The 21,722-nt window shown below is 37.9% G+C and overlaps 1 protein-coding gene across 2 annotated transcripts in view; it reads left to right on the plus strand.

The window, feature by feature from the left end:
* The window catches only part of PPIG (peptidylprolyl isomerase G), a 24,445-nt gene extending 2,820 nt beyond the window's left edge, over window positions 1-21,625 (plus strand). For both annotated transcript variants that reach the window (XM_040069167.1, XM_040069166.2), the window contains exons 2-13: window positions 5,434-5,512; window positions 5,624-5,698; window positions 7,827-7,934; window positions 8,447-8,491; window positions 10,387-10,474; window positions 11,580-11,609; window positions 11,703-11,842; window positions 17,104-17,308; window positions 18,326-18,493; window positions 18,958-19,042; window positions 19,875-20,011; window positions 20,344-21,625. In XM_040069167.1, coding sequence (XP_039925101.1) covers window positions 5,452-5,512; window positions 5,624-5,698; window positions 7,827-7,934; window positions 8,447-8,491; window positions 10,387-10,474; window positions 11,580-11,609; window positions 11,703-11,842; window positions 17,104-17,308; window positions 18,326-18,493; window positions 18,958-19,042; window positions 19,875-20,011; window positions 20,344-21,469 — 2,268 coding nt within the window. In that variant the 5' untranslated portion in view covers window positions 5,434-5,451 and the 3' untranslated portion in view covers window positions 21,470-21,625. The remainder of the gene's footprint in view (window positions 1-5,433; window positions 5,513-5,623; window positions 5,699-7,826; window positions 7,935-8,446; window positions 8,492-10,386; window positions 10,475-11,579; window positions 11,610-11,702; window positions 11,843-17,103; window positions 17,309-18,325; window positions 18,494-18,957; window positions 19,043-19,874; window positions 20,012-20,343) is intronic.
* The last annotated feature ends 97 nt before the right edge of the window (window positions 21,626-21,722 follow it).

Here is a 21,722-nt window from a genome sequence, read left to right on the forward strand (position 1 = left end):
AAAAAAGTACTTTCCATGTAAATTAGATAATAGAAAATCATGACTAAGATTTGATTTTTTAATTGTAAGTGACAAGAATGCAGTTGTATATTTTAACATTTTTCATTGTAGGTATCGCTTTTCTAGAAAAATAAAGGTGATGGGACCTGTATTTCTGTGTAAACAGTTTCAGAATGTTACTACTTTCTCAGCTGAATCTTATGCTCTCCCAGCTGAGGTGTTAAAACTGGGTATACATTCCTTTTACTTTAGTACAAGAAGACTGAATTCATGTTTGTAATTGCAAAAAATCATACTCAGAGTGGTGTGACTTACCGCTGTGGCAGGGTTAGGAGTGTGTACTGAATATGTAGTCAGGACCTATCTAAGGGTGGTATTTTCTTAAGTCTCCCTTGCCTCATGTCCATGGAAGACAACGGTTTGTATTGTCAGGTGTCTGATTTCCTTTTTTAGGGGGAAACAACTCCTATGTCAGTAGTCCAGTAAAGACTTGTAACATTGTTGTAGAGGAGGAGGCATAGTGAAAAGTGTCAATCCCTTTTTGCCTGCAAAAGTGTTGAAAGTTTTATTTTATAGTTGGGTGGTGGTGTTTTTTGTTGTTTTTGTGGGGGGTTTTGGTTTTTTTTTTTTGAAGGGACAGTCAGATTGAAAGCTTATAATGCATGATTTTTAATGGTGACTAGAAAGTCTTCCTGCATAAATTCCATGAACCTGTGTAGAAAGCAAATATTTTCTTCTTATAGGTGTGTGAAATCCATGTGATTGCAAAGACATCATCCTAAATCTGAAGTGTGTTCTAGTGTAGCACCTTATTCCTAAATTTGGCAACAAAAGTCCTGTGTTGCTGATTAATGAAATGAAAAAGAAAAAAATTTTTCCTTAGATGTCGTTGCTGTTAATTGAGAGTTTGGGGATCATGAAGTACAGAGGAAAAGATGGTAGTGTTTGGGAATAATGCTAAGGAAATTATAGAGATGGAGGGTTGTTCTCTTTAGGTTTTTGTTGGTCCCATCTTTGGTATGCTAACACAGCTGCAAGCTCTGTCACAGGAATGGAACTATGAACAAATTTTCATGTTTCCCATTTCACAACCATAAATTCACTTCTAGGTTAATCCATTGTGGATTAACTTGTACAATTTTTTTGTCTGTGCCTGTGCCATCACTTGAAGCTGATAAGTGCTGCTGCCATATCTTTCTGTGGAGGGAGGAGGAAAGGGTGGTTTTTATGCAGCCAGGTAGCCACTTGTATGCAAGCTAAACACGTGGGTGTAGGAACCCTCTATTGCAGTTCTCAGCCCACATTTATATTGTCTTCAAGTGACTGCAGCCACAGCCTTAAAGAACATATGTTCTGTGTTCATTTTGTGCATTTGCATTTTCTGAATGCAGAGTTTTGCTTTAAATTACATTTCGGGAGATTTTACTTGCCTGTCTTTGAAAGATGTATCAATGTAGTTTAGTGTTTCTGCCTTTGTAGATGGTGTGAAACAAAATGCTAGGAATGTGAATTTCTGTACTTTATTGTTCACTCCATTTGGGCATTGAATGAAGATCAGTGCAGGTAATTGTAAGCTGATGCAAGGAAGCACATACAAATGCAAGGTAAAGGAGAAATTCAAGATCTGGAAGAGGGGTGATGAAAGGGAAGGAAGTGAAGGAATAGGACACAATATATCTTTTTCCTACTAAATATATCTTTACTCACTAGTCTGTCCTGTACTGGGACTGAAGCAAATCAGCACACTTATAAAGAAGATTGGGTTTTTTCCCTCCTATAAAACTAAGAAATACTGCTGTATTGCTGCTTGCTGTCACCTTCTTTGGGATGCGTGACGTGCTTATACTCAGTTGATGTTCATTGTGAGCGCTTTCTAGCCTGGTCAGTCAAAAGGTTCTGGTATGTGTTAAAAAGTATTATTAGCAGATCCCTGCTAGCACAGGTGATTTTGGAAGCAAAATGCCCCAAGATGCGTTCTTTAAGCATATCAACAAATACCAGTGACAATCCCTGGCAGAAGGATGCTTGTGAGCAGTTTGGGATAGTTATCTTTTTCCATTGGCACAGATCTTTTTGAAGGAGAGCTGCTGGAAGCCTGGCCTTGAGCTGGCCGGCTTTGTCCTGCAAATATTTAAACAAAATAATGAGGCTGATGGAGGTGTGAAGTAATGTGAACCCTGAGGGACACAGCTGGTGAAATGTTGGTTTCGGATGCAGCTGTTCTGACAAGACTAAGTACTTTTGGTGTATTTGTCAACAAATACCAACATGCTCTAAGCTGAACTGTAATTCTGCTTTCAGACCTAAAAGAAACAAGCCCTTTTTTAAAATATGCTGAAGTGATGTTCTAGGTGCTTGGTTAGTGTTGGCGTTTTTTTGGTTATAGATTCTACTTAGACTTAGTAAAAGCCTCTTCAAACAGAAGATGGTTGAGAATGATGAATGACTTGAAAATTTCATAGTACTTGGGCTGTTATTTTGTTCTTTCTTAGAGTTCTGGAAGGAAAAAGTGAGCTGACTTACCAAGATAGTCCTGCATAGGACGTTTTTTGAATGTATGTATAGTAAGCATCTTTTGGGTTGACATGGAATTAATGTTCCCTAGTGAAATTCCATCAGGTTCACAATTAAAAAAATGCAAGGTATTGAGGGTTAAGAATATCCATGTTCTAACTGAAAATAAATTTTGAGAGAGAAATAGCACAAGTCATTTAAGCCCTATTGTTATCAGACTTGAAGTGCTGCTGAGCTTGTAGTTTTCTGACTTTATTCTTGGCATATTTTTGGTGGTTTTCTTTGTTGGTTTTGTATTTAACATTCAGACCCTCTGTACTTGCTTTTAATACAGACAAGCTTTAAATGATCAGTATGTAGAGGATTATGTTTGGTGTTACATACTACATGAATAGAAATTATTACTTTTAAGGATCATTTGTAACTTGGTAGTTTGCCCTTTAGCACTTTGGGGAAAGGTCTGGCTGAAATAACAGTGCAAAGGATACTGAAGTGTGTGTGAGAAGAAAGGCTCACCTGAGTGTGAGGTAGGTGTGATAAATGTCACTGATAGTGCAGCCTGCTTTGCTCAGCGCTGGGAGCTCCAGAGTGAGGTACATTTGCTCAGCCTAGAGTTTGTCCGTCCAGGGGGTTCATACTGACCACTGCCATACCCATCATTTAGAATCAAGTGCAGCTGATGTTTTGGGGGTATTATTGGAGGATTTAGGCAAAATGCAGGGTACCCTGGAGGTAAGGGTTAGAATAAGGACTAACTTTGCTTGTTCTACTGTTCATGAAACAATGTAGAGGTAGAAAAATCAGATTGAGAGCTTGGTGGGGATAGGGAGGTAGGTAGTATTCTTTATTTCTGCTTTCTCTCTCCCACCCTCTACAAAACAGAGTTAAAAATTGACCGACATGGGTATATTTATTTCACAACTTAGCTTTAGTCATTATCAGTGTTTGAAATAAAAATTGTGTATTAAGATAGCTGTCACTTATTTTGGCTAAAATACTGTACATAAGTGTTGAGGCATTCCTCTGCATTTCTCAAGCAAACTGCTTGCAAAGCAGGAAATTTCCTTTTTACTTAAGCACTAGAATTAAATACTTAAAATTTGGATACAAGCAGCCAATCAGTTGTGGTACTGATGCCCCTTAGAGGTCTCAGTTCAGTTAAAACTGGCAGTTCTAGCACCAAACAGTATTTATTATAGCATTTATTGTGAAAGGTTTCCTCGAGAACATCTCCCCATGCAGGTGTGTAGTCTGTGCTGCCGCTGGCAGTGAGTAGCTGTGCTTTGGCATGCTCAGGTCTGAAAGCAGCAGTGTCCACTCCCACCCCTCTCATCCTTGCCTTCCCTGCCCTGCTGGCAGTCTGGGCAGCCTCCAGCTAACCTGATCACATCGAGGCTTTCACCTATGGCCATCTCCCCTATTTGTTTCTGTGCCATCTACAAAATTGGTGGTACTTAGAGGAGAGAAATGCTGATTCAATTCAAGTGGACTGAGCTAAGCCTGCTGCTTCGGACCAGTGTCTGGCATGTGTGTATGAATGTATTTGTTACATACCTAGAGAATATCTAGTGAGATTCTGCATTTTTTTGAAATATTCTCTTGCTACAAATCACACACGTAATTAACTACTGGGAGGTGTTTAATTTAAACCAGTTCTGCATTGTTCCTATGATTTTTGCTGTGTAATCTTAGCAAAATGTTAGGAGTGATGGCACAAGTAGAGAGGATATAAACTAACATGATTACACTGCTGTCTTGATTTTTTTTATGGCCTCTCGTTCGTATGCTGAGAGTGACAGGTGGTGACAATTGAATTTTTCAAAGGGTCTTCTGTGGTACAGCTATGAGTAAAGATTTAGGGGAGATGTGTGCAGTGTCAGCTAGATTTGAGCCATGCTTTCTGGCAATAAAAAATATTTAGGACTGAAAATGCATGGATTATATTCCGAATTCTGGAAAAGGTACTCCTGTCTTACAGATGCTTTTGCTGTCACTGTTTGTTTTGGGTTTTGTTGTGGTACCCCCCCCCGCCCCGCAGTCTGAAGTAACTCAGAGAGGATAGGGATTTAGAAAAGGAAAAGAATATGGACATAGTGTTGGAATGTTGGAGATGCAAATGGAATTAGCTTGTTACACAAAATTAAAGGGATTTATATAGTCTAAGGGAAAAGTTGCATTAAAATTCTCTATAAGGAGTCATAGAATCATTTAGGTTGGAAAAACTCCTTAAGACCATTGAGTCAAATAGTAAATTTAACAGTACCAAGTCCACAACCAAACCATATCCTTAAGCAGCACTGTGCATCTATATGTCTTTTAAATGTTACCAGTTATGGTGTCCCAAGAGATAAACAATGACAGAAAAGGAAAAGAAACAATGAAAAGCCAAAATAATTTGATTTAGCAGCAGCTGTGGAGCAGCTGCACCCATCCAGAATGGTTTGGATCCTAATTGGAGCAGTGTCTGGTAACTACCATGACAGAAACCCAGGAAATATTGAATTTTGAAATTTGAAAAATGAATGCTGAAGTCTTGCTCATACCTCACAGTATCTTTTCCTTTTGTATTTCGTCACCTGAAGTATGGCACTCAAGTTTAAATTTAATGCTATTGTAGCAAACATGAAAAAAATCACTCATTTGGGGCTGCAACACATGAAAATTACTTAAAGTACTTGGCATTTTCTGGACTTCTAAAAAATGCTTACGTCTGATGTCTGGGTTTTTTGGTTTTCGTTTTGGATGGGGATTTTTTTGGTTTTGTTGTTGTTGTTGTTTTGGGTTTTTTTGTTTTGGTTTGGTTTTTTTTGTTTTGTTTGTTTGTTTGCTTTTCTGCAGTTTTTATTGGTTTTTGTATTGGCTGACACATGATTTCTGTACACAGAAGGAAAAACTAAATTTTTTTTTTATTAATTACAGTATTAGGTTTCTGAAGCCATGGGAGTGAAGGTCCAGAGACCTCGTTGCTTTTTTGACATAGCCATCAACAATGTACCCGGTAAGAAAATGAAGGTGTCAATTCAGTAGCATGATGTTCATATGAGATACGTATAGGAATAATACAAATACCATTGAACTTCACAATAAATAGAGTGCTTTTTTTTTCTAGCTGGAAGAGTGGTGTTTGAATTGTTTTCAGATGTGTGTCCAAAGACATGTGAGAATTTTCGCTGCCTTTGCACAGGTTTGTAGATTTTACTATTTAATCTGTAATTTTTAATGTAATACCATGTTAACTAGTTTGATGTCTGGGTTTTTTTGTGACATTTTCTTAAATATGAAAATAAGTTCAGCATTGGTTCTTGACACCTCTGAAGAATTAGCTGATGGTACGCATATGTTCCTACGGATGTGATGTAGAGACAAAGCAGTTGTAGCTTTGGCTCAGTGTGTTGCAGGGAGTATATACTAACCAACTTTAAGTACAGGCACAGTAAGCTGATTTTCTGTTACTAGCGCAGATATTACTGTTCACATTATATAACATCATTCAGTCTTGAAAAGTAGCCAGCAAGAGGTCAACCATGCAGAGTTACTTGTCAGTCTTATGGTACTTTGAGGAATTTGAAAGGTAGTGCTGGTATTCTTCAGTTGTTTTTTTCCGTTATTTTAATTTCTTGGTGGACACTGGTGATTTCTACTCCCATTGAAAGTGTATTTATTGAAGAAAATGCTCAGAAGAGTCTCTCTTGGAAACATTTACAAACAGAATTATTTTCCTGTGGACTTCACACTTTTGTTGCAAACACTGATAGCTTAGCAAAACTTGAGTTTGTCGCAAGAATAAATTTGTGAATACATAAATAGCATATCTGCTTTCTGCCTTCAGCTTTTTCTGCTTCCTTTCCTTCCAGCTTGGTTGTTTTTCGGGTCAAGAGTCGGTAGCTGTAGTACAAATCTGATCTGAATCAGGTGTGGATACATAATTACATTCACGTTAACTAGAACATGCAGCACACCATTCAGGATGTCTTCAGGAATGTAGGTCTTGTCTGATCTGACAATAGGTTTACTCACACAAAATCAGATGATCAAAATTCGTTAACAAATTTGAACTTTGGTGATTTTTAATGGCTGTGACTACATAAACACATGACCATGGCATTCTTGATCTGCTGTCAACTGCCCCAAAGTCAAGTTATTGAATAAAGGTGTTACTCCCTACTACTGCCTTATATTTGTGAATCAAAGTCTTTCAACAGCATTTCAGGTCAGCAACAAGTATGTTGTTCATCCTTTGTCCCTGACATCCATAATCAAATTCAGATCCTGAGCTATTTTGCTGCGTTAACACATAGTGAGAAAAATATGCATAAAGTTTATGATGTTGATCATCAGCTAATTATTCAAACTTTCAGTTTTTGTTTTCTTAATCATCTTTTCTTCTGGAGGTTTTGAAAAGTGTGTGCTATCTTCATAAAACGGGGATCAACGGCTCCATGCTTTCCTGGCATATGCCAGTTTAGTGGAACATACACAGCTTTACATTTATCAGAGTTCCTATCAAAAGTGGGGTTTTTTTCTAGCTATTCAAATCCTTATGGAGACGCCAGTCTGTTACAGATTAAGTTCAAAGGCACCTGCCCTTGACAAAAGCTGCCAGTTTAATTGCTCAGGGTAAGATTGTAGGAAGATGCTGTCTAACAGTTTGCCAGCATGGGGAGGAAGTGGTCTTCCCTGAGAGTCCCACTGATTGCCTTACTGTTACCTTGAGGTTGGCTGATGTTCACAGGACCCGCCCTGAGCAATCCATCTTGCTAACTCAGCAGAAATCTTCTCTCTTTGAGCAGGGAGAGGCCATTGTGTTGTAGCTGAAGCAGAGTTTGCTTAAGCAGCAGAGCTGATGCAAGGGAGGAAGATGGCAGTTGTCATCATGAGCCGGGGAGGAAATGGGGGTCCTCCTCCTTCCCCCTGCCTCTCTGGCTTTCTTACAAGTCCTTATGGTACCTTAACCTTGCTGTGTTTTAACTACAGATCTGGTTGTTTCCTGCATTTTTCTGAGCAATACCAGTTGTCATAAATGTAAACTGCATGTTTAACTTCAGTCAATCTGAGTGAAGTGACCAGAGTTTTGTATACTAATGTCAGTAAGGAGTTCTTCTAGTGTAACTGTAGAGACAGAAAGTAGCTTCTGCACTGCTTTTGTAAATGCCAATTTCTTACTGGTATTACAGGTAGGTGTCTGCCTCACAAGCCAGTTTTTCAGAGCATAGAGGATGTTTGGTTGACGGCTTTACGTAGCACTGTTTTTGTAATGAAAAATCTGCAGATGCAGAGGGTAATTTTTTGCTTTTGTTCATTTTCTTCTTTAGGTGAAAAGGGTACAGGAAAGTCCACCCAAAAGCCATTGCATTACAAAAGTTGTCTGTTTCACAGGGTTGTGAAGGATTTTATGATCCAAGGAGGTGACTTCAGTGAAGGTATGACATGAATCTTTAAAGAAAACTTTACTGCTTATGCAATAAAACGTTGCAGAAGTTCTGTATAGAACCATTTATTTGTATTAATTACTCTCTGACAGATATCACTGCTTTTTCCCTTTTCTTCTGTGTAAGAACCTTTCCATGAGAACTTGTATAGTAAACTTATAAATGTGCATGCACACACATACACACACTTTTGCTCAAGTTATGTCAAGTATTCAAAGAACTAAATACCTCCTCTTGAAAGATTGAAGTGTGAGAGTAAAATAATGTATCTGCTGCTGAGAAATAAAGAAAAAAGGGAGATTGTTGCTGAATACATGGGAGAATACTTCCTTGTTTTCCAAGTTTTTTGCTTTTAGATTAAACAGATGCGTCTTGATTGTCTTTACATATCTTGAAGAATAATGTCAGTGGCTTGGGTGCAGTTACATTAGTATTATGGAGCATCTTCCACATAATGTGACTCTTTTAATCATTACTTTAACCATTACATTTCCTCTTTTAAGGAAATGGCAGAGGAGGGGAATCCATTTATGGTGGCTTTTTCGAAGGTAAGAGCTTGATCACTCGGCTCTATTTTGGTGTTAAAATAATCACCTTTACATGCTGTAGTCTCTGTTCTGTAAACCTGAATTCCTTTTTTTTTTTTTTTTTAAGATTTTGTCTGGTCTTGAAGGCCTTTGACTGTCCATTTAAGTTATTTTACTTTTAAGATACGAACCAGTTTAATGAATGAAAAACTAAAACTGAACTTCATATTTGTCCTTTTTACCAGATTTACATTTTTATTGCTGATTTTAGACATTTCCTTTTGGCTTGATCAGCTAGCTAAAAGCTGGGGATGGTCTTCTCTTTGAGGGAAAAGGAGAAAGATATTGACGGAGTTGGGTTTCCTTGCAAATTTTTATTTAAAAAAATCCCATAGAGCCCTGCTTTCCTGAACCCAAAATGAATTAACGATAGCACTTTTCGTTTTCTCGCAGTCCTGGTTCTTTCTCAGCCAGTGTTGCAGAAGAGGTTAGAGTTGCTGCGTTTCTCAGCCTGTGTTTGTCCAGGGTTAGTGGAGGGTGTGTGTTCTTGGAGCAGATGTTGTGTTACACGGCAGCTCGTGTGCCGGGTAGCTGCTGCCCAGGCACGGTTGAGCCCCTCTGCGCTCACAGATACTGGTTTTTTTTACCACTGGTTGTTGTCTGAGCTTGCAGCACACAGAATAATTATTCACTGCTCTAGTAGGGCCAGGCTGCAAATCTGTATCAGACCTTGAGTGGAATCAACAGTTTGCAACTGCCAAAAGAGGGAGGAGGCCTTACCTTGCACTGACTCTCTGAGCAAACTTTAACCTGATTCAGCTTGCTAAATGCCTAAAGATTATTGCAGCAAAAAAAGAATGATATATTTCCATGTTAGTGAGTAGATCCAGTTAAATAATTTGGCAAGCATCAGAACCAACATAAATGAGCAGCTAGGTTTGAGGAAGTGTATGGCTGGGAGAAATGGAAAAATGAGCACAACCTCCACTTACCTTCTGGCAATAGCAGGCTGGCTGTTCCACAGTATGACACTGCATAGGTGGAAAGTTTTGCTTTTGTGGACCAATTAACTGATGCACCATAGGATTAGATTGACATTTGATGCTATTGTACAAGTGATTGGAGAGGGAGTGGGACCATCCCTTTCAGGCTAGTGACAGCAGCATTATGAATATTGAACATTTTTCTTTGTTAATGCTTCCTCCTGCCTTCTGTATCCAAATAGTGTTGAACAAATGTCCTCGTGTCTGAAGAATTTCCTTCCCCCAAAAGCCTTTTTGCTGTTCTGGGAAAGAAGGGAGAGTGTTATTTCTTACAGGTGTCTTAAATGAGGAATAGTGATTACATTTTACACTTTTTTCATTTCATAATTTCGTTAGGATTGAGTTTGAACTATTACCAATTACTCGCGCATGAGAAGCAGGATTCATTGAAGTTAAACTCATTTTCTTAATGGCCAACTTGATTAATTCATCTGTGTCTGTCAGACAAACAAGTTATTTGGGATTGCTGTCAAACTACCCATGTGTACCAAAAAAAAAAACAGAACAAAAAAATGCCTGAAAATTAGGGATTTATTCATAGTTAATACACAGCTTCTGTTCCAAAGAAAAATAGAGCAAAACTTTAAACATCTCCACTATCTTTGGTGGGAGACAGATCTTTTGTGCAAGAATACTAATTTTTTTTCCTCCCCCAGTCAGGCTATAAACCATTGATTCGTACTTCTCCTTGTTATATAGAATGAACAGAATGATATGTTTTAAAAATAGCTGTTATTTTTAGTTTATTTTTAATACAACTTTTCATTCCAGTGACTAATAGATTTATTTAATTAGGATTAATTTACTTAGACAATAGCATTTACCTAAGCATATATCGTATGCTTAAAAAGTAACTGAAAACACTTTCTTTAGATGAAAGTTTTGCTGTAAAGCACAACAAAGAATTTCTCCTTTCAATGGCCAACCGAGGGAAAGATACAAATGGTTCACAGTTCTTTATGTAAGTATTGAAACGTCTTGAAATGTGCATATGGTTTGGTATTTGTAAGCTGTAAAGGGAATCCTTTTAAATATTGAGGACTAGAGAGTAGATCCTGTGCAAAGCCAAAGTTGATGGTTTTTTTATCAAGTTGCCTGGAAGTAGCCATTTTCCTAATGTGTTTATTTTTACCCCTAATGTGCTTATTTGCATTTAATTTTCAGTGCAAAAGGGCTTTTGCTAGTTTTCAGTAGCTGTGTTCTAACTTGGACAATAAAGCAAATCTGTTCGTTTCTTGCAGAATACTTAGTACTCTAATAAATTGTTTTCAGGAAGGTGGCAAAACAATTTTGGGGGCTCTCCAAAGTAGTAGAAGGCTTTTTTTAATCACAAAATAGCTTTCCAGTACAGTCTTACTTATAGGTAAAACTCAAATTCTAAAAATACATTGCAGTAGACTCTTAAAATCTCAGTTATCTACAGAAAATATTCTCAAAATAAATCACTCTTACTCATGTTTCATGGCCTTAGGTAACATAACAAGTTGTGATGTCAAGATTAAAACCTTATTTTGGGATTTCTATATGATCGTTACTCCAGTCATCCCAGTTTTCTATTCTGCCATAACTAGCATATATGTCTTAGTAATACTAGTATAGGGAAAAGCTGAGAGAGAGTCAGTTCTGCTTCGGTGTCAAACAATCTGTACATGCAGATCCTTTTTCTTCCAGTTTTCTGATTATTTTCTAATGTGTAGAAGTTTATTTGCATTTTTCCTGCAGATTTTTGTATCTATTCCTTGTAGTATCAATATGATTTATTAAGTAGAAACTTATTACATCCTATTGAGGATTCTGTCTAAAAATCTATGTGCAATTTGTGTTTTTTTCAGTAAAATGTAATAATCCAAGTGTTTCATTGGAATAGGAAATGGAACGTATAGAGCATCAAATATTTTTAACTGCACACGAACTTAGATTGATACATACTGGTTTTGTTCAGTTTTATCGGTGCACTCAAAATAATGTTCACCTTCCTATGTGTAGATTACATGCTTCAAATGCTGACTGCTTTTCACTAATACTGATTTTGTTTTTCTCTTTAAATTAAAATCTGGAAACAACAGAACAACTAAACCTACACCTCATTTAGATGGGTAAATATCTCTTATTTTCTTCTTACATTTGTTTGGGAACTGCCTTGAAAAAATTAAGTGCTAAGAATCCTTACTTTTTTTTATGTTATTCAGGCATCACGTTGTTTTTGGACAAGTCATCTCAGGTCAGGAAGTTGTGAGAGAAATAGAAAACCAGAAAACAGATGCATCTAGTAAACCATATGCTGAAGTACGCATCCTGAGTTGCGGAGAGTTAATTCCAAAATCCAAAGGTAAAGTTGAACTGTGCAAATGAGGTCATTTTGCTTGTTTTCTTCCATGTTGGCTGCTTACAAAAATATTTAGAAACTTGTGATAGATGATGGCACGGTTGGTGAAAAGGTGAATAACGTTGCAGGGCGGTCTGTCTTCTAAAGAACTTAAAAGCTGTTGATGCAAAAGACACTAAAGACCAATCATACATGCTTTTTTCAAAGCTTCTTGAATTTTCTTACAGTAGCTACGTTTTCTACAGTAGCTTTGATACAAAGCTGGCAAGCACTTGTTACATCAAGTAGAGTGCTATATTGAGAGGATTGGTGGCAGTCTGACTTACTTGACGACTTGTACTTCTTCAGAAGGTATTGAATTTTTTTCAGGTTGCTCTAAGGTAACTCTTCAAAACAGGCACTTAGATTATAAAAACCTGGATTTGTCCCTTTAGCTCATAAATTTTGTAAGCTACTATAAACTATTCTTAAAGAGGAATATGACAGAACCCATCTTTCTTTCTGGAAGGGACGTCCTGCTCTGCCATTTCATGAGAGCTTGGATCAAGCCTTATTTTCTAAGAGAAGCAGAATCCAAGCTGTTCCTGTCACCGTGGAGAATCTCATTAGCAGAAAGCCAGGATGCTTGTTTTGTAGGAGCTGTGATAGGGGATCATCCTGCTCTTCCACTCTGTTGATATGTACTGGGAAGGGTGGCACCCAAGGCTATGGGAGCACAACACAAGAATAATGGTTTGTTTGACCAGAGGAAAATACAAGCATCTGAACTTCAGCTTCTTGTTTTTTCACCTCCTTTTTGCTCATGTGTTGTGATATTTGGCAGAATGACTTTGGTGTCTGAAGCCATCTCTTCAATACCACAGAATGGCAAGCAAAGTTATCTTTTGGCTTCTGACTTGCGAAAGGTTCTGAGTCATGCCGTGTGTTAGGATACAATTATCTCTTTTTTTGGACAGTATTCTGGAGCATGGCATCTCTTAGGAAATGCACAAGTGCTGTAACTAGAAAATAGTTCAGATACAGGATGGGTGAAACTAGGGGATGAGATACCCGCTTACATAGATGTCTTCATTGGATTGCCACGCTCCCTTTGAACTGGGGGAAATTGATGCCAGGGTGATGGGTTAGCCCACTCCATAAAGCTGTAAGGCTCAGTTCTGCAGGATGATGGGCAGTAGGGATGTTTGGAGAACGAGAAGCCTTACGCACAGGATCAGGCGCGTGAAGGGCAGAGCAGAGTGTGGGGGAGGACAGTGACCCTGATGGGTACTAATACACAGCCAGCCTGATGAGGCTGTGTGACAGACCGTGGTGGAAATGCTGGTGAATCCTGCTTTTGGCAGGGGAAGGCTGTGTGTGAGGTCTCCAGTGGGAAATGGGCTGCTGCTGTGGAAGATGGCGGCGTGGCTGGAGCTGCTCACAGAATGCACAGCATGGAACCAACCCCATCGTGATGAGCTGTGCCAGCCTGCAAAAGGAGGAACGGTGTGGCAGCACATCAGCTGATTTGCCAAGCTGCTGTCAAGGTCACAAGTGGAGCAGGAGAGGCCCTTGGACTTGTCAGTTACTGGGAGGGGAATCCAGATAGGAGGAGCAGTTTCTGGGATGCAGTGTCATGAGAGATCAGCAACAAAGTCATCGAACAGTGGAACTGTTTGTGCTGCAGTACTATGGGAGGCAAAAGGGAACTAATTCTGTGAATTATGAGGCAATTAGAAGGGAAGGCTGCTTTTAAGAACTTGACTTTAAGACAAAAGAATAAGGAGGTTGCCTGTGAGGGAACTACAGTGATAGCAAGAGAGTCTTAAATATTTTTTGTATGAGCTTGTCTCGTAGGCAACACAAAGAAAGAGATTAGGTCTTTGTGGAATGAGAATAGAACTGATACCTGCGTTTAACAGGTAATATGGCTAAGATGGCACTAGCAGAAGGGATCAGAGTAAAGGCAAAGTACTTGCTGTGAATGTTTTTGTTGTAGGTTAAAATTGAGGGAAGGTGATCTGATTTCTGAGTATCACAGTCAATAGCCAGATGAAATGCTTTATCAACTATGCAAATTATCTCCTTATGTACAAGAATTGGATTTATTTAGGGATGAGTGAATGATGACTGTTACTGGATGTTATAAATTGAATGATACAATGATCACAATGCATTATTTCGGAGGCCTAGATAAGCTTTTAATGTGGGATTTGAGAGGATGCTCACCTAGCAAAGTGGAATGTTTGTCATATTTTCCTTTGTTTTTCTTTTTTTTAGTTCCTTAAAGTTGGAGGAATAAGTGAAAATGAGAAGATTTAAAAAAAATTATAAAAGAAGAATTTCTCTGGCCAAGTGGTATAACTTTTAGAAGATCTTAAAAGTTCTAGGGAAAATTCTAAGATCTGGGGAGGAAAAAAATGGAAGAGAGCAAAATATTAACCCAGTATTTAGAAAAAATTATTACAGACTAGCTAAGTTAATACAGTTCACAAGAAAAACTGTGGAAAAAACCCATGATGTTTATTTTCTTAAGGATGGGTGGGAGTTTGGTGCCAGTTTTGTAGAAGAGGTCCTGATCAACAAGCCTGCTGCACTGTTTGAGGTCATATACTCTTGCCAAAGTCATCTGGGACACATAACAAGACTGTAAAACACTGGCGTTCTGATTCAAAACAAAAAAAACCTAAATAGCTTTGTGCAGTGGACAGTTTTTAATGAGCGCTTCTAGTGAAGATTTCGCATGAAAAGTGAATTTCTAGGGCATTCTGCACAGACTGGACTTGGTTCATGACTTTCATTGATGTCACAGATCTCCCTGTAGAGTCACTGCTTGTAAAAGTGTGCTTTCTGCAATTAAGGTAGATTATGGCTGCATTCATAATTTATAAGGTTATTTGATTTGCTATAAAGTAACTACTTGCTTGTCACTGCTGTGAATTACAAGACAGTATGATTTGTTCTGACTTTAATGCCTGAACCCAGCTGTTTTCTGGTCAGGTCACTTCTTAATTTCAAGCCATGGGGCTGATGTAAGGCTTACTGCAGATGCAAGGAGTACTTGTCTGTGTCATGCAGCACGATCAGGTAGTTCACAAAGTCTGGCAAATACTGTAGGTCACACTGAATGGAGTAGGAAGTGATGTATCTTTCAGTTGTGGTCATAAGTTGAAAGCTGATCCTGAGGGTAGCTGAAACATTTGGACTGTACCTAGAAGTCTGTTTCTTGATGATCTTCATGTTCCAGGATCAGTCTCATTTGTTGTAATCTGTACAGTACGGTACCGGGTTGGTTCAGTACTGAAAACAGCATTTGCTGCTAGACAGAGATAGTTAAATGTCACCACAAAGTACATCCAAACCCTCTTGCCAGATACTGTCTTTGCTGTGTAACTAGTTCTGGGCTTTTTAGTTTTATTTGTTGTTTGGGGGTTTTGTCCCCATGTCATTTCACTCCCTACCTGCCATAGGATTTCCACAATACACCTCCCATTGCATGTTAAGGATCACATTATATTTGTTGGGGTGGTAGCTCATGAACTTCCCTCCAGTTTTATCTCTTACTTACTCACTTCAAAGTAGTAACTTTAACAGACCTGAACTTGTTACAAGAATGCAGACAAAACTGTCACACATTTTGACAAACTTAAAATATATGCAGGAGGAAGAAAATACAGGAAATCACTGCATTTAATAGTGAGATAATTACGAAAGCATGTAGGAAGCACTGTGGTGCTCTCTGAGGATTTTTTTCCGTTTCAGTGGACCAAAATTGAGGGTGTAATAGATCAGAAACATTTGATTTTTTTTTTTTATATATTTTTTGTATTCTTAATATTTTAAGGAGAGGTAAGATTCTTCTTTTTGTTTCATTGCCACCTGGCCTACACCTGGCTCCTGTGATTGAAATTAATTATAAAAATGTTTGGTTTTCTTTTATAAACATGTGCATACATTCTGTAAATATGTATGTATTTAGACAACCTAAAACTGATACAAAATAATACAGACACTTGTTATTAAATATAGTGCTAAAATTAGGATGTTGAGCAAAAGTTTGAGAACAGACAGCAATTATCTTGCTCTGGACATACAAGAAAAATCAGAAATATAAAGAGAAGTGTCTTTTGGAAGCATTTTGCAAGAAGCCCTAAAAACTTCTGATGAGAACAAGCTGATTCCAGTCAGCAGGCTCCCCTAAACTGGTAAGAGTGCTTGCTAGCTTATGCTGCATCTGGAAGTGACTGGAGGACCAATCTACTCTGAAGGACAGAGTTTTTCAGTCGGTTGTCAGGCTTTTGTTAGTCTGCACGGAGTAAGGCGTGTGAATAAACACGTAGAAAACACCTTGTGTAAGTCACAGGATTACTCTGAGCCAGAACCAGTCCAGCTCTTTGACCCCATACCAGGGTCAAACCTTGGTGGTAACACCAGTCTCTGACCAGCTGAGCTCATCTCAGTTGTCACACAGCTGTGATTTGTGTCTGTAATGCTAAGCTGAAAAATGAATGAGATTTAGTGCAGTAGGATTGAATTTCATTCACCCTACCAGTCTGGGGATTTGCTAATGATGTAACATGGCAAAAAGTATCCATAAAGTGTATGGCCATAAAAAGAGGCCAGGATTGTTTCTGTTGGGATGCATGCCACATCTCATGCGCTTCCCTGGATTAAGCTCCAGCTAGCTTGTTACCTGGAAGTGTTAGCTCAGCCTGTTCAATGGGAAGGCAGTGTGCTGCATCACTCTGAAGAGGAAACCTTTCACTGCTCTTGGTATCACTGCTTTCTGAATGCTAGACCTCACAAATTAGCATAGTGAGCTAAATTCAGTGAGTACTTGGTTTAATCTGTGCCTCTTATTTTCTGTTGCAAAATTTCTCTTATTAGTGATTTGATGAAGTCAGGTGGAACCTGAAGCTAAGGAATTTTATGTACATACTGTAAATAAATTGTAAAGAATTCTTTGTATGTAGCTTACGTTGTATAAAACGTCATCCAAAAACTTACCTGGTTCTGCAAGTGCTTGACAGTATAAATTTTAGACTTAAAGTTTCATGAATCCAGATTATGAAAGTTGTTTTTCTTGTTTTTCAAAACATACCCTTTCTCTTACTATGGAGAAACAATGTTTTTCCAAAATGTCAATTTGTTCTTAAGTATTTTGATGAAGTAATCTCATGACTCAATTATAAGAATCTGAGACGGATACTAGATGGGGTGGTTTTTCTGACATTAGTTTAGAAGTGTTTGATATTAAAATGTGCCTTTGCTATTCTGATCTAAAGCCAAGAAAGATGAAAAGAAAAGACATAAGTCATCTTCCTCATCCAATGACTCGGAAAGTTCAAGCGATTCAGAATCATCTTCTGATTCATCATCGGATTCTGAGAGTGCTTCAGAAGAGAAATCGAAAAAACGAAAAAAGAAACACAAAAGAAATTCCAAGAAACATAAGAAAGAAAAGAAAAAGAGAAAGAAAAGCAAGAAAAGGTCAGTTTTGAGATTTGTTTGGGTTTTTTTACGTGTACACCATACAGTGCCATTCTCTTGCCTTATAACTGCAGACCGCTTTTCTGTAAACTGGCAGCGCAGGTTTTGCAGGCTGGGAGATAGTTGGTTTCCATGTACAAGAATAAATTTTTTGATACGATCATGAAGGGTCATGTTCATGTGTCTGCAGCTTGCAGAGGAGTAAAGGAATGGACTAAGACTTGAGGTGGCTTGAAAAGTTGGAGTGGTAGGTTTGAAATGGGTAGGGATAGTTTGTTGCCATAAATTTTCTTCTGTTTGAACCATATGCAGTGGAATCTACAAAAATGTAGTATGCAGGAATATAGCAAAATTAGACATAAAATTAATAAATTAACATATTTAATTTTGTTTTTGTCTGATGTGCCAGAATTCTTGCAGTTTCACAGGAAGATAATAAAACTGAAAAAGCAGTCTTGCTTCTCAGAATGTTATTTTGAATCTGATAGTTTTGTTATGGCTCGATGTGAGAAAAAGTTGTGTCAGTGCAAGTCACATTTTTCTAAGTTAGCAGTGAAATTTAAGAAACATTCACTTAAGGCATTGCTGCCTAAACACTGTTTTTGTGAAATGGGCTTACATGCACAGAAGTTTGTAAATTGCTTGGAATTAATATAGTCTGGAGACAGCTATATATGCTAATGTAAAATCTGAATTTTTAGTCTCCTGATAGTGGTTTTAAAAGAAAATAAATTAAACAAAATAAGTTGTTTCTAAATAGAGAGTATGCATATGTTCAGTGTTGGCACCACTGGAATTAGTAGAAAGTGTTGGTCAGAAATCTACTGCAGTTGTATACTTTGGAACAAAGATATCATGAGGGGAAAAGAAAGTGTTTCTGAAATAGCTCCGTTTTCTGAGATTCTTGTGGTATCATTGTATATTGAATTAAGAGAATTTCTGAATTATTTAAATAGATTGAAAGGTCTTCTCTCACCCAAATAACTCATTATGCATATTTTCTATACAAAAATAAAGCTCATCCAGTGAAAGTGAAGATGAAAATACTGAAGCACAGCCATTATCTACTGTCCGTCCTGAGGAAATTCCTCCTGTACCTGAAAACCGGTTCCTGATGAGGAAAAGTCCTCCTAAAGTAGATGAGAAAGAAAAAGAGAGAAAAAGCAGAGAGAAGGAAAGAGAGAGGTAACAGATCTGCTTTAAGTCTCACTATGTGCTGGCAATGCTATGGTCACGTTACTGTTTTAGAACTCTAATGTTGAATCTTTTCCATATTGAACAGTTCCATGTTGTAAGCATTGCTGGATGAAAAATAGATTTTTTTCCCTTTATTGTAAACTTTTGTCTTAGAACAGTGGCTTGGTCTTTGAAAATGGTTTTAGTGTATAAAGAATGTATAATGAATCAATTTCATTTAGAATGCATTGGAACTGTTCAATCTGAGTCTATAATTTATTCTTTTTTTCAAAAATTGAAAAACCTGGAAATGTTGTAAAATTATTGTGGTCACAAATTTAAGTTTTACTGTGTAGATGTTAGCGTGCTGTAAAATAAAATCGTGTGTTTTCATTTAGTTTCTGAAGAGGTTTTAGTACTGATTTTCCTTCTTTTTTAATTGTACAATATAATTCTTTTTTAATTATTTTTAGTAATCTATCAAATTCACAGTCAACATATCAGAGAAGGCTGTTAGTCACCAGATCTGGAAGGAAAATAAAAGGAAGAGGACCAAGGGTAAATATTCGTAATCTGTTCTTCAAAATAGGCAAGGTGGCAGTACAGTCTCGCTGCTGGTGTTACTAGTTGTATTCATTGGGATAGTTGATTTTAAAAAAGGGAGTGCATCCTAATTGATTTGGGGACTGAGGCTTGAAGGAGGACAGAAAAGAAAATTAAATTATTTGTTTGCGTACTGGGTCTCTTGAAGAAGGGGGTGAGAAAAAAACATAAAAATGTTTTATTTAAGTTAATATGGTAGTATTTAAGTTGGGGAATGGAACTAGCTCAAAAAGGGATCTAGTGAACACAAAACCAGTACAACATCAGTGCCAAGAAGGTGGGGAAGACTTCTGCCCTTTTTGGCAGCAGTGGGGAACTGTCATATTGGCTCTTGTAATATTGTGAAGCTGTATGCTATGTGCTGCATGTAGCAAATGTTTTTAATAACTGGCATCTCTGTCCCTCAAAATTTTAGTAAAATCCTTAACACAAGTGTGAAGTATTGTTTTTACATTGCCTGTCAAAGATACGAATCTTCATTGTCAGTAAACAGCGTTAGCATTTGCGTGAATCAGCAGTAGCAGAGAAGCTCTGGTCAGACTGCAGAATCCTGAAGTAGAGGTCACCTTAAAATCAGTTATTTGATCAGACACTGTATTTCCTCTTTAGTTGAATGGCAGATACATTTTCAGTAAGTTAGTAACTTGTCCTTGGGAAGTTGGTATATGCATGTGGAGTGTCGTGTTAGGTGCTAGGTAGAACCCACTGCCAGGGGTGAAAGTCTTGCTTTGGTATCACAGCAAGTGAAGGTCAGACTAAGGCATGGTTTTCTCTTTTTCTCTCCAAGCGTTACCGGACACCTTCCAGATCCAGGTCAAGAGATCGATTCCGGCGCAGTGAAACTCCTCCACATTGGAGGCAAGAAATGCAAAGAGCTCAAAGAATGAGAGTGTCTAGTGGAGAAAGATGGATTAAAGGAGACAAGTAAGATTATTTCTTTCTGGAACATGTGCATTTGTATTGATTTTAAAAAAAAAAATATAGTTCTTAATTTCTTTTTGTTTTGTTTATTTAAAAGTAATACCTGTTATCTTGGATTTTCAATCACACTTGCTTTCAAGAAGCCAGGGTGCTGACTTTTTTATTCCATTATTTAATTGTGCTACTACAAATAGCTACAAATAACCCCAAAAAAGTTATTACTACAAATGATCTGATGTGAAGTTTTAGTTGTGAAGCTGTCTCACTTCTGGTTTAATTTTTCAGAGTGGAGGGAAATGAAAAATTTTTAAAAATTGTATCCTTTTCTCTCCAAGGAGTGAAATAAATGAAACCAAGAAAGATAATCAAAAGAGCCCAGGAAGAGGAAGAGAGAGAAGAATATCAGACCACAGGCAAGTTTCTGAAAGTCCAAGCCGAAGAGGGGAAAAAGAGAAGAAAAAGGATCACAAATCCAGCAGTAAAGACAGGGAGACAAGAAGAAATTCAGAAAAAGACGACAAGCATAACAAAAGCAAAGCCAAGAAGAGAGCTAAATCTAGAAGCCATAGTAAAAGCAGAGAGAAATCAAAAAGTAAAGAAAGAGACTCCAGGCACAGCAGACATGATGAGAAGAGATTAAGATCAAGAAGTAAAGAGAGAGACCATGAGAAAGGGAGAGAAAAAGAAAAGCGCTATGATTCTAGAGGGAGGGAGAAAGAGAGAAGTAGGAGCAAGGAGAGAAGTAAAAGAGCAGGCTCAAGAAGTAACGAGCAAGAGCATAGGAAGAGCAAAGACAGGGAGAAACACAAGTCAAGAAGCAAAGAGCGTGAGCATGCTAGAGGAAAACACAGCTCCAGCAGCAGAACAAGGGATCGAAGCAAAAGCAGAGATAGGGGTAGGAGAGGAAGATCAAGAAGCAGGGACAGGGATCGCAGTAGAAGTAAGGACTATTCAAGGAACAGAGATAGAGATAGAGAAGCAAGGAGGAGAGGAAGATCAAGAAGCAGAGAAAGGAGAGGTACACCAGACAAATACAGAGGAAGAGAAAATAGGAGGAGGAGAGACTCAAGGAGTTCAGAGAGGGATGAAAGTCAAAGCAGAAACAGAGAGAGGTATTCAAACAGGGAAAGTAGAAGCTCATATAAGAGGAATGATAGTGATAGCCAAAGGAAGAGGCGTTCAAAAAGCCGTGAAAGTAGTAGTCCTGAATCTAGCAGAGATAAGAAGTCTAGTAGAGATCAGGATAGAAGTCCAGACTCAAAAAAGAGGCCAAGTAGCAAAGAGAAAGAATCAAAAAAATCATACTCACGCAGCAGTAAAGAAAAGGAAAAGACCAGATCCTCAGCAGAAAAAGAAATAAACCAAAAATCCAAGAGTCAGGAAAGAGATCATGCCCCTAGTAAGGATAAGAAGTCTGATCGTGAAACAAGTCCTGGAACAGATGATGACAGGCATGGATGAGTTTGTGGACTTCATGTTTCCATTGTCTCAAAGTTTTAGAGACGTTTTGGGGAACGCCTTTTTTAAAGATGTGGACTTCAGTTTGGTCTTTTGATAATCTAAAACCTGGATCATTTGTACTGCTAAAGTTTTAATAAACTTGAAATGAAAAACAAATTACATGTGTAATACAGTGTGCTGTGTTTAAATATTTCATTGGATTATGTATCCTTCTTGTGTGTTGTCAGCTAGAAAGGTAACTTCCATGCCACTT

The sequence above is a fragment of the Hirundo rustica genome, chromosome 7 (genome assembly GCF_015227805.2).
Source record: "Hirundo rustica isolate bHirRus1 chromosome 7, bHirRus1.pri.v3, whole genome shotgun sequence".
NCBI lineage: Eukaryota > Metazoa > Chordata > Aves > Passeriformes > Hirundinidae > Hirundo > Hirundo rustica.